The 12,718-nt window shown below is 39.3% G+C and overlaps 1 protein-coding gene across 1 annotated transcript in view; it reads right to left on the minus strand.

The window, feature by feature from the left end:
* Positions 1 to 213: 213 nt before the first annotated feature.
* Positions 214 to 12,718, minus strand: part of TSPAN5 (tetraspanin 5) — an 81,384-nt gene continuing 68,879 nt past the window's right edge. Inside the window, exons 4-8 of the mRNA XM_041484301.1 lie at positions 11,309 to 11,479; positions 9,323 to 9,448; positions 6,228 to 6,275; positions 5,979 to 6,095; positions 214 to 5,439 (exon numbers count right to left, since the gene is read on the minus strand). Of these exons, the coding sequence (XP_041340235.1) occupies positions 5,374 to 5,439; positions 5,979 to 6,095; positions 6,228 to 6,275; positions 9,323 to 9,448; positions 11,309 to 11,479 (528 nt within the window). The 3' untranslated portion in view covers positions 214 to 5,373. The remainder of the gene's footprint in view (positions 5,440 to 5,978; positions 6,096 to 6,227; positions 6,276 to 9,322; positions 9,449 to 11,308; positions 11,480 to 12,718) is intronic.

Below are 12,718 nucleotides of genomic sequence, written 5' to 3' on the forward strand. Positions count from 1 at the left end.
ACCTAAGGGCAGCCACTGGAGGCATGAGCATGTTTTGTGATTTAATCAGCGCACAGTATTCTACAACACATATGAGAGATGGGGATTTATTTCCCCTGTTAGTTTGGAGGAAAGGAGATAGGGATCTTTTCTTGGAGGAACTTTCCATGAATGTATCTTTCTATTGTTTATATTAAGTGCTACATCAAAAGTGCATACACATTCACAACATCATATTTCACACAATTTTATTTATAAAATTGTAATTATCTAACAAATTGCATATAAAATGATTTACTTCAAGTAAATACAGAATACTGCACGACTATTAAAACTATTGTATTGTCCATCATAAGTGTATTAAAACATTCCTAAAAAATGCCTCTATTAAAAAACAAAAACCCAAGAACACAAGTAGCATGACCAAGACCATTTTCAATAGCTTAAAATGAATTACCAGGAAGTTGCATTAACTTCCTAAGTAGACTCCAGTTACATCCATCGAGATCAGCATGTGATACAATACCACAGTCTAATGCTAAAGATGACAAGTAATATATTATGCACCTGATCTATGCTTTTCTCCTAGACTGAAGGGAACCAGTCTGAAATCAGAAAACAAAAGCTCAAGTCAAACTCTACTGGGCATGCAGTTCTGTTATAGCAATACTTACAATCGGTAAGTGTAGTTGGCTTTTACAATCAATTTTACAACTGATAAAAAAGGAACACAAGAGAATACATTCGTATAAAAAGGAATGATACACAAAGGGTAAATATTGACACCTTGCTGTACACCTTCAGATGAACAAGAGAGAAAGATTCAGCTGGAACTAATCTGGAATATACGTATCAGAAACAGATCTGAGTCACAAACTCACATCCCAATCTTCCCAGAGCTCAAGGTCCATCTCTACTATGTACACAGCATGAACATGAACACACATACAGATGGAGCTTTTTACTAACACACTTATATTGCCAAATACACAAAAGACAGCTAGCAGTGCTGCCTCGTGCACACTAGTAGTACTTCCTCATATACTGCATGTTAAGAGAGACAGATTTTTTATTTCTTTTTTTCAAGGGACAAAATTTGGTAGCTAATGGATCAAGATAGTATTATTTCATTTGTTTTAGACAGTTTCATCACTTGTTAGAGGTATCTGGAAAAGATTCAGATAAAAATGAAAAATGGGAGGAACTGGAACATTCAGCAGTGCTTGACACCTTTTGAGGTCTAAAGGTGATCTCCATCCTAGGTATTTGCAGAACTGCTATTTCAATGCACCCAAAAGACATACACAGCAAGAAGGAAAACAGAATCAAAAATTCAGACAATAGTTTCTGTCATAACCAACCATATTAGCCAAGACCAATTTTAACAAGGGCATCTCTAAAGTAGTAAAAACACAGATTGACGTCCAGGACAGTTCTTATAGCACCATGTTTAATCCTGCCACAAGTGATGGCATTCTCCCATAAATGGTAGGAGGTGCTGCCACCAACTCTCCACTTTACAGTCAAATGCTGTTCTAATGCCAAGCAGCAAAGGGAAAAGGCAAGGGAGGCCCTGCCACTATCCAGGGCCCAAAGGGCTGGCCAGGGCTTCATCTTCCTCAGGGACAGCTACCCACCCACAGGGCAGGCACTGAGCACGGGCATCTGAGGCACTCCTGCTGCTCCATCAGGGCGAGGGACAGCCCAGACAACCACTCAGGACTCTCCTGGTAGACACCTTTCCTCTCCATAATAAACACTTTCAGGGTGAAAAGCAGTCATGTGCAAGAATCATTTAATCTGCATGCTACTATTTACATTTCAAACACTATTTACACACCAGAACTACAATGAGCATCTCTCTCAAAGGGGAGAGAAGAAGGCTTTTGGGACAGAGTACACTTGAGCAAGCACCCCCACAGCTTCAAACTCTAAGGGGCACAATCAAAATTATGTATTTTAAGCATAAAGATCCTACTGCTACCAAAACAGACATGAAGGGATGAATCAAACATTTGTCCATTAGGCTATTAATCAAAAAAAAACCCCAAACCCAAACAAAAGAAAGGCCTGTGAATACAGAGGGTATTTAGAAAGCAGAGGATCAAGGACTGTGATGCCCTCTGGCAGGGCTCAATGGGATATATGGAAATAGCTTTAAAGCCAGTGCTGCTGCTGAGCTACCAGAGTCCTTGTTAGCAACGCCACTACTCCACAGGAATTACCCAGCAAACAGAGCTGTTTCCCACTCCTTAAGCCTGACAACAAATTTCTGAAAAACTACTGCACATTAAAGATAATTAGGCTGATCTCTGAACTCAGATGTACCCCACCATCACACCAGGCAGGAAATTGCCATGGAATCCTAGTGCCTACCACATCTTATTGCTTTAGACACTGAGCCCACATAGCCAGCAGTTGTGCTTTAGTTGCAGTTCACATGAACTTTTCAAATTTCCTGGAAAAAAGTTTGCTTGTATTTGGCAGGCTTTGACAATAATACATTGATTTCCAAGGCCTCCCACAAGCTTTCACAACTGGACACCTAAGCTGCTGAGTAGTTGTTGATGGGACATTTCTAGGACATCTTACCTGACCTGTAGACAAAAAATGTGGGATTTAAATGTGTAACAGACAGCTAATCTTAAACATTAAGTGCACACCCATCAAACAATACAAAAATGAGTATACAAGTATCTCCTAGGAACAAGGGAGTGAGAAGGATCAACATCCACAGCAATAAAGACAAGCTCTAGAAAAGTAAGTTATCTAGTGGTTTTTGTAAGAACAGTCAGTCATTCTGGGATTCAGCAGAAGTGTTGCACATTTGTGTGTAGACGTTCAAGTTGTGAGAACAAGAATTGCTCAGCCTGGAGCATTTACCCTCCTATCAGTCTGACACTGCCAGCTGCACGGCCCGCAGACTGGAACTCAGAGAACAGCGTGACAAGACAGAAGGCCAATACAGTACAACTGCAGAGATTCAAGTAGAAGAATGAAGCCATCTTCAGAAACTCAGAGCAGCAACAGCAGTATTCAAGATCAGTGGCAACAAGGAATGTTTCTGTAATTAGGCTTTTTGTTTTCCCTCCAAACCAAAGCCCAGAATCATAATCAAGGCTCTTTGGTGGAGGGTTTATTTCCTCAACCCCACTTCCCTGATTCCTCCCTGCACCATTTTGTCTCAGTGCAGCAACACTGGTGCTGATCATCTGTCTGTCCTGCCACTATCAGGCAAAATGGTATGTCACACTGGGGGAAAACAGCCAATAATTCCTCAAATTGAGGAGTGGCTAAGAAAAACATAACGCTGTGCTGAGGTGGAACCAACTTTATTAAGGACAATGAATTATAATTGCTTTGAAAGGCCTTAAAAAACACTCTGAGTCATGGCTGGCCTTTAACAGCAAATACCAAGGGATATGGAGGCTGCCTGATTCAGAGCCAGTCAGTGGGAGTTAACCAGAAGAGGATGAGGTAATGCTCAAAGATGGGAGGACAATGGGTCTGTCTGAGGCATCTGTGAAGCACCAGCGTGCCCATCACCAGGCTTCAGAGGGGAGAAAAACCACGGCCAACTAAAGCACAGGAAGGCAAAATGTGCAAGGGTACGTATATTCATTTGTTTAAGGGTCACAGGACCAAAAAGGGCCTTAACAACTCACCAGATGAGCCTTCTATCTATCCCCCAGAATAGGGAAGTTTTGAAAGCAATGTGTTCCTCTCTTCTATTCCATATACCTCCTGTTTTAGGAAATGCAACTCAGAAAGATGTTGCATCCTTACATGGAGGTGCTACAACCTTTGCCACTGTCTGACCAAAGCAGGACCACAGCTTTCGGGACTGGTATGGAGGTACTGAGAAGGGTCATAAAACACACTAAATTTATACAAAGTGCAATAAGCTATCCAAGCCATGGTCAGGTCTTTAACTTCACTATTATTAGTGAAGAAGAACAAATCAAAAGCGCTAAGCTGGATGAAGCCTGATTTAAGTCTTCTCCACTATTTGTGCTTTTTCTCACATTCTGCTTTCGTGTGTCCAATTCAAAAGAGTCTCTCTTAGCTGATCCTAATAAATGCTTCTATTTTAAGATTTTTATTCTGTGGCTTCAAGAAAGCTCTTTGTTGCCTTTAGAGCAAGAAAAGGAGACATCTCCATAGCATGGATTTGTTCACTGGAGGTAAGGATTTACTCTGACAAAAACTGTTCTCTCCAACTTCCAAGAGAATGGGAAATGATCTTTCCATAATCACATGCATTTATCAATAAATAAGTTTGGATTAGACTGTATTAAAACATATGCACATATTTAAAGCACTGGAGTGTCACAGATTCTTATTCCACAGCTCATGCAAGTAAAAAGAATTAAAGAAAAGAAAAAGAAAAAAAGAAAGACCAAAGTCCCAACTAGGAACAGACCAAAGAAATGAGCTTAGCATGAGTATGTCAAAGCATTAATATCAGTGAGATCCCTAAATACATTAGGTAACACTAAATTTCAGAGAAACAAAAGATTTTGCCATATCAGATACATAAGTTTTGATTTTTTTTAAGTTAATATATAATTCATTCTTTGAATATTATTCTTCACTTGGACCCAACATCCACACTGCTTTCATACATTTATACAGTTATATTCCATCCTTGCCTTAAAAGACTGATATCCAAAGGTATGGCAGCAACCCTTGTTCGTCAAATAAAAAACTCCTTTCCCTTCATACAAGAGTGGAGAAGGAAGAAAGATCTTGACAAAATTAAGCAATTCTCCCTTCTGCTGATTCCAACCTCAAAGTACTACAGCGAGATAGTTGGAAGCTTGCATAAAAATAATTTCCCTTGTTTTAAAAACAATTTTTTTTACTGTACAATAGATGCATAGAAAGTTGCTTCCTGCTTCATGGGTTTAGGCCTGTAGCTATGTTTAGCTGTGAAAACAAGAAGATTGTTCCTTTACAGAGTGGTGAGGAGATAGACCATCTCAGGAATATTTGGCAGCTATCAAAGAGCTCATGACATGAAGAATAAACAGCATATCCACAGACTACAACAATGCAACTCTGTCTCACTGAATACACCAATTTTAAAAAGTGTCCACTTGTTACTCAAAATCAAGAATACAGTAGAGATTCACGGCTCAACAGCTTTCAAAGTGGTGGTTTAAAAGAAAAAAAAATTGTCAGTGAGCAGCAGATTTTCAATAGCCCACTCTTCTCTCCCCCACCCCAAAGAAACACAAGTTCACTGCAATATCAGGAACTTAAACTTGAGACTACTTGGGAGAGAAGGCTTCCCTGTCACCCATGTCCATACAGCTTGGTGTCGGAGTGACACACTGGAGGTTTCAGAGGGTTTCAGTTGTCCAGTGTCTTGTTGTGGTTACTTCAGCAGTTTTACCAGCTGGCTCTGACAGCCTCAATGTCACTAACCAAATTCTGGGCTAAGCATATCCCAAATATCTGGAAGAGACAACAGGTTATTCATTTGGAGCATTAGACAACTTTTCACACAGTCAAACTCCTTAGGTTATACAGAACTTGGATAAGAAAGAAACAACAGAGGCAGAAATTAAATTAACCCTAAGCATTGGAAGAATATTGCAGAACTCCTGTAACCCCAGTATTTTTATGGTGGCACCGGTTTCTAGTTAATTAACAGTTCTAGTCTTGTTTCAAAGCAACCCTAAAGGTTCTCTGCTGCTCATTTAAGCAGCACTGGAAACAGTTGCTCTGTACAGGCTTGAAAGTCCCCACATAAGGTTAATCCAACAGAGTGTTAGTTTCAACCTGCTGAGAGCTGAAAAGAAAAAAAATGTATCCCTGTAGATAAAAATTAAATATTCCTTAACACAAAGAAAGTCTCATACGTTTAGTTCCCACTGCTAAAACCCAGACAACTGGCACTGCATTTCCCATTCTCATATACAGTTTCCCCCCTCATATATTAACTTTATCTATTATTCCTCGGTGCAACTCATTCCAGGGAACATGATGTTTACCTGCAGTAATGCTATCCCAATGAATATACCAGCAACTATGGTAAGGTTGTCCTGCAACCATTTCTCAAACTGAGGGACGCAGCCTTTAGTGTAGATAACAATCTGCTGATCAACTTCCTGCCAAGGAGAAGAGGGAAGAAGACAGAGATAATTACATTCACTACACCATGAGCAGAACATTCTCCTCTTGCAATAGGGATTCAGATCCTTAACATACAACATTAAAAAGAAGGAAAAAAAAAAGCTTACTGGTTTTTGCCTTGCATCGTAGCCACACTGAGTATTAATAACGTCTTCCTAGAGGCGGGAGAGAGAAAGAGAGAGAGAAGAGAAGCAATCAGTAAAATGTCTCCCAAACACCTTCTCCCAGCTCCCTGGAGTTGGTCCTGCATGTAATAAGACAATCACCCAAACCGTGGTTAGCATATTGCTTTAATTAAAAAAACCTTCCTCCTTCACTCTGCGCTATTAATTATTTGTGGCAAACAAGAGCATGCAGTCAAAAAATGTTTATCTCTCAAGTCAGCAAGCTGGGAAAACCAGCCCTCCACCTGAGTGAACTCCATGTTCCAGATACAAGCATTTAGTAAAGGAAAAGGACTAGGGAACATCTATGGTAAGTGAACCTGAAAAGTATCTATCTGAATCTGCTGAAAAGATTTTGTCTGTACTAAAAAATACACCAAGAGTACTGTTGTCATTTTCAGGGTTCAGTCTGTGCAGAATGAAGAGGCAAAAAGGGGCAGTTCTGTTGCCGAAGCTGCAAGTTCTTTCTGAGAATGTCTCTAGAAATATGTACAGCTCCTTACCAAAAACCTGAAAGAAAAAATAACAGATGGAGTAATGTGCTCTTACTGCCTACTCTTTCTTATAGGAGCTTGATACCAATGGGAAAGGAGGGGCTTTTCCTACTCCCTTTCCTTTAGTACTCCCAAAGTTTAGGTAATAAAATGGGCTCTGGCAGATTTTTTCCCTAGTGAACAAGTGCTTCCCATTGGCAGTTGAAGCTGTATTTTGACTTTGTATACAGTTATTTCATGGTAATAAAATGAAGCATGAAACTTTTGGCATCAGCCACAATGGCAGCAAAATATTAAGTTACTGACTTATCATATAATGACAGTGAGTAGAAGAAGGAGTACTCAAGAAAGTGAGAAAATCAGCCAATCTTAGCTAGGTGTACCAAACACCACAATTTAATCAAATTGTTGGAAGTGAGAAAGACAAGCAGTGTCTGTGGATGGATTTTAAAAAGCAGCCATATAGAAAAAAGTATCTCCTATCAGCATGGAAAGCTCCTCTGTTTCCTCATATTGCAGGATGTCCAACAGGTTGCATTCTGTCAGCTGCCAAAACTGGATTCCCTTAATGGATCTTCAAAATTCAAGCAACTTTTATCTCCTAATGACATGAAAGCTTCTGTTTCAGGACCTAAGTGCCACAGACTACAAGGATGTAAAAGCACCTAAGATTCTGACAGAGGGATTTTAAGTTTTCTTCCTTGTTCTAAATGCCTACTTGCTTCATGATTAATGTCTTCTGCCTTTAACCTTGGAATTTGTTAACCAAAAAATGCAATGGAAATAAGTAAGTTTTCTAGACTTGTCTGTACAAGAATTTGGAACACTTCAACCTCCTTAACTACATCAAAATGAACTGTGATAGTCAAAATTTATTTCAAGAAACTTATATTAGCCTGCCTTAAACTTACCACTTCCTGATTCAAGCTAAACTAAAAACAATAAGGCATCCACGTAACTGTTTGCATCAGTCCAACACTGAAACCTAATTCTAAAAGGGACAAATTTGCTTTCCCACAGAATAAACCTGAGTTTATCACTGCAACTGAACCAATCACAGCTTGGTTACAATTATTTTATTTTTATGCATGACTTCTAATGTTTTCAGTTTTTAAAGGCCATTAAGGTTGTTTCCTTACAGTGAATGTGATTTATCTTTCAATTTCTGGTTGCTGCATCACTATGCTAACAAACTGCATAGCCATTTACACAACTGAGAGAAAGAGAACTTTAGGATGGATTATGTATTTATAGGATTACCTTGTACTGCTGTCACTGCTTGGGTTTTATAACAACTGTATTTTTAAAACTGGGTTGTGATGACCTCTGTGTGGGTGGGTGGGCAGATAGGTAAACAGCAGAAGGAATCCTAAGCATAAGGTAATGTTTGAACCTAACCCACATATTGTTTTAATATCCCATTTAAACATTTTCAGCTATGTTTGTAAGAAAAATTCAAACTGCTGTGAAGTCACATTCACTGCAGAGGAACCAGAACCAGCTTGTGCCATAGGCAGTGCCTTATCAGGAGAGGGGGAGAGCAGCAGCAACTGGATGTCAGGAGCAGCGACTGCATTGCATTATTAGCAAGGCAGGAAGCACCTGAGGTGCCTTTTGGCAACTTGCCTAACTTCAGTCTGTGCTAGACTAATATATTCAAGGAACTATAAGTCATTCCAGGTGAAGACAAAGCCACAGCTGAATTGCTAGATAATAAAAGCACTCAAAGCCAGCTTCTTTCAAGCTATATAAAGTCAAATGTATACAGTGCTAGGCACGTAACAGTTTCCATGCACACACCCGTCCCTGTTCCAAGCCTTTCACTGTTAGTGAACTGATTCCCTACACTTTACTCTTCTTTATCATATCCATATTAGCAATGCATGGCTCCAACACCTTCCACTTGATGATCCAGATTATAAATATCTTAAAAGACATGAAAATTTACCTAAAAGCTGCTCCCACAAACAATTTCTGACCTTTCAAGTCTGATTTCAGGTGACTGCAGGACAGGCAGTAATTTTAAAGTTAAAAAAGAGTATGTAAAGATACCCATACCCAACTGAAGATTCTAATGCAAACGTATCAGTTTCTCAGGGCACAGACTGTCATTCACTACCATACTGGCACAAACTGGGTCAAACCGGCTGCAGCCTCAGGACACTGCATTAAATAATGAATAATACCTCCTTTAAAGTGTCTGATCTTAAGGGTTACTGTTCTGATGAATTTCAATTGAAAGCTCACATCCTTCAACTCATTAAGTGCTTCTCCTTTTTATACTTGCTAAAATTAATATGTATGTTCAGCCAAGCCCATGGTTCTCGCTTTTTAATAAAAGCCACAAACAATGAAGACTTAAGTTATGAGTTTTGCTGACTGCAGAGAAGTTAGTGATTAAGCTGAGCTGCAAGAACAAAAAAAAATACAGGTTGGTGAGAAATTAATAATTAGGCTAAATTTCCAGAAATAAAAAAGGAAAATTTCGAAGCGTTATTTATGACTGGAACAGCACACCCATCCTCCCTCCAGACCATCACTTACAGCAGGGTCTTTAGTACAGCAAGAGAATGGCACACCACAGCGCTCTCGGCTCGCGTTGGAATCTGTACAATTGAAGTAAATATTAAGGTTCCAGTCATCGGCTCCAAAAGCCCCACAGCACTGCCACTAGAACAAAAAAAGAAGAGCTTCTTAAATTTCAGAATGAAAATTTCAGCGTTAGTAACATGCATGGCTGCTGCCAGTTTCCCTCTACCTTTCAAAACAAAATCTGAGACTCCCACTGCTTTCATTGAAACTGTCTTTTTTTGTTTGGTTGGGGAGTTTTGTAATTTTTTTTTAAATACCACTCCAAATGGGTAAGTTGTTCCAAAGTTATCATGTGATTAAAGTTACGTTCACACCCTGCTATGCTGCTCTCTGGAGAAACCCGTGGGTGAGCTGATAAGCCTACACAATACCACGGAGTTGCACAGGCCTACAAGCTCAGGCCCAAGGGACAGCAGAGCCAAGAGTACAATATTCTGTTCAGTCTAACGAGCCCTGGATTTTCAAAAAAACAAGCTCCAAGGGCTACACTGGTACAGCTACTCCTTTTGCTAGTTTGGGGGAACTTTGCCTGGCTGTACATCACACTGTTCCCTGAGAATCACACACTGAACAATGAACACCTTTAGTGAATCCTTCAGAGAGTAAATCTGCCAAAGGCAGGCTTAGTGTGGTGAAACATGTTGAATACACAAGGAATCGATGTGTTTTGCTGAACATACAAAGAATGGACTGGAGACCTGTGAAACACTGACAGCTTACAGCAAATAAGGAGCTAGACCAACAAACCCATCTATGTCAATTAAAAGAAAAAAAAACAACAAAACACAATCACATTTTTAAAAGCATTGGAATAGCCATTTTCTCCTTCTAGATGTAGCAGTTCTCTTTGCAATACCTGACGTGTTGTCTTTATGCACCATCTCTACCGGTTGAAGTAACTCACTCTCACAACTCGCACTGCCCCGGCCTACCTGCTGAGTGCTATTGCACTTAGGAGAGAAAGCCTTGGGAAGTCATTGCAAATTTGGACTGTAGCCTTTGGCTGCATAAAAGTGGACCGCTACTTTCAGTTTGTGGTGACCTCTGATCTTCTTGCAAAAGATTCAAAACAGTGCAAGGATCCACATCCTGTTACTTACCATTTTTCCCCCAGGCACAGAGAAGCAACTCAAGCATTAAAACTATTTTAATTTCAGAATGTACAAAAATTAGTAAACATGAATTTAACCAACACTCAGCCATGTTAGCCACACAGTGCCAGAATCAAAGAGGACTTCATCAACACTGGCCAGAACTGAGTACTGGAGAGGGAAGGTACTGGCAGACCTTGTGTGCAAAAGTCAGTGCAAGACTTCTTTACACACACTGATAAATTACAGAGCTTAACCAGCACAAACAGATGCACCACTGGTTTCACCCTTCCCTCCCCAAGTGCAGATGTGGCATCACTTAGAGGTGTCCTACAAGGACTCTACAAGTGGCCCACTTCATTAAGCTTATTGCACTAAGTCTAATTCAGAAGAATTAAAATTGTAGTTTCCTTTGGACCAACTAAACACCTCTGCCACTCTGCAGTGTGGTGTAGTACTTCTAACGTTGCTAAAACTACACCAACATTCATCTCAGGACCAAATGAAACTTAGAAAATGAGTAATTTCTTAAACAGATGTGATAGCTTTTACAATAAAATATTTTAACTTTGGTGCATTTGACATACTATCTCTAAGTCTTCAAGAAAAGTCACCCCAAGTCTCCATCTTGTTTTATGCAGTCATACATCAATAAAGCCACTTTACATAGGTGCTGTATTTTTGCAGAAGTTCTGTAAAAACAAATATAAATGTATTCAAAGGCATTAAATGCTAGAATATTTCTGTTGCTCCTTGAAGAAACACAACAGATGGAAAGTAAAATATAAGAGCAGGTATTTCTTAAAAGTAAGCTTTACAAAAAAATAAACATAGAAAATAAACTTACGTATTCCTGTGTGAAGTCTATGAGGTTTTGTAAATCAATGTCATCTCGGTATGCTCTGATGTTGTTGTTTATAAAGAAATACAGCTGGTCCTTTATCCAGTCTTTGAAAACAAATGCTAGAACACCAGCAGTGAGCTCCAAGAAGAAAATAATTCCAAGAAATACAGAGAACTATGAAGAAAATAAAAAAGGCTAAAATTATTTTCCTTTATGACCAAAAGGTTTCAAAGCTCACAATTATGTCCAGTGATAAGGCTTTATCTGCCTTTCAAGGCAGTGCAAGTTCAAGCCACTTTGACACATAGGAAATTTTAAATTAAAAACACACCATTTTTATTGTAAGCATTTTCATGGTATTAGAGCTGTAGCACAGAAATCTTTATTCTAACAAATAACAAAAATGCTAACAAATGGCCAAACCTTGGACATTTCACTGAGATTTACAAAGAGATCCAAGAGAATTCACTGTAAATTTCAAGTCATACATACGGCCCTTGAAAACCAGTCTTAAATTTCAACATAGGCACTTACATTTTAGAAGGCATAAACAACCAATGAAAAATGTGCCAGTACAATGCTTTCTACGTGACTTTTGCTTTAGATCCTCTCACTGGCAAAGCTTTGCCTAAGCAGACAAAGCAGAAATTGGTAACAGCAGAAATTAATTAATGACTAAGTCGCCGCGGAATGTCTATGAAATTACTCACATCCACATTAAAACTAAATGAGGCTGCTATGATTAATGCAAATGCAATGGATGCCAAAGGCATTACTAATGATCCACCACTTTCCCTAAGCATTTCCACTGAGTCTACACTGTTTTAAACCACACAGGGGTCCTGGTATACTGGAAGTCCATCCCCTTTGCAACTCCCTTTGAGTTTCACTTTAATATGCTCTCTGTGTGTGTTCAGATACATTTTTAATTTCTCCTGCAGCTGCTGTATGGGAAGCTATTTCTGGTACAGCAGATGGGTTCATTTTAGGCAAGCTAAGAGAAGCAAGGAAGAAGGAAAAAAAGTGTTACAAGTTGCTTTAAAAATGCCTCGAGAACTGTGACTCTCAATTGCCTCCTCCCCTTATACAACATGTCTGTGGGAGCCAAATGTGTCACTTGGAGGTAGTTATTTCACTGGAAGCTTTTTCATGTATATATTAACAGTTAATGGTTATGAAGACACAACTGTGTCTACAGGCAGTGCCCACCTCTGGAAAGGGGAGTGGGGGAGGAAAGAATCTTCTTTATTATGAATTTTCAATTTATCTAAAAGAACATGATACTGTTACCTTCATTTTCAGAAGTCACAGAAACCGGCTACTTAGCTGAAGAAGTTCTGCTAACTGAGGTTCATTTGTATATCAGCAGCTCCTTCCCTAACCAACAATCCAGCCCAAAATTCAAGAAAACTT

The sequence above is a fragment of the Pyrgilauda ruficollis genome, unplaced genomic scaffold (assembly GCF_017590135.1).
Source record: "Pyrgilauda ruficollis isolate IOZ18807 unplaced genomic scaffold, ASM1759013v1 scaffold65, whole genome shotgun sequence".
Taxonomy (NCBI): Eukaryota; Metazoa; Chordata; class Aves; order Passeriformes; family Passeridae; genus Pyrgilauda; species Pyrgilauda ruficollis.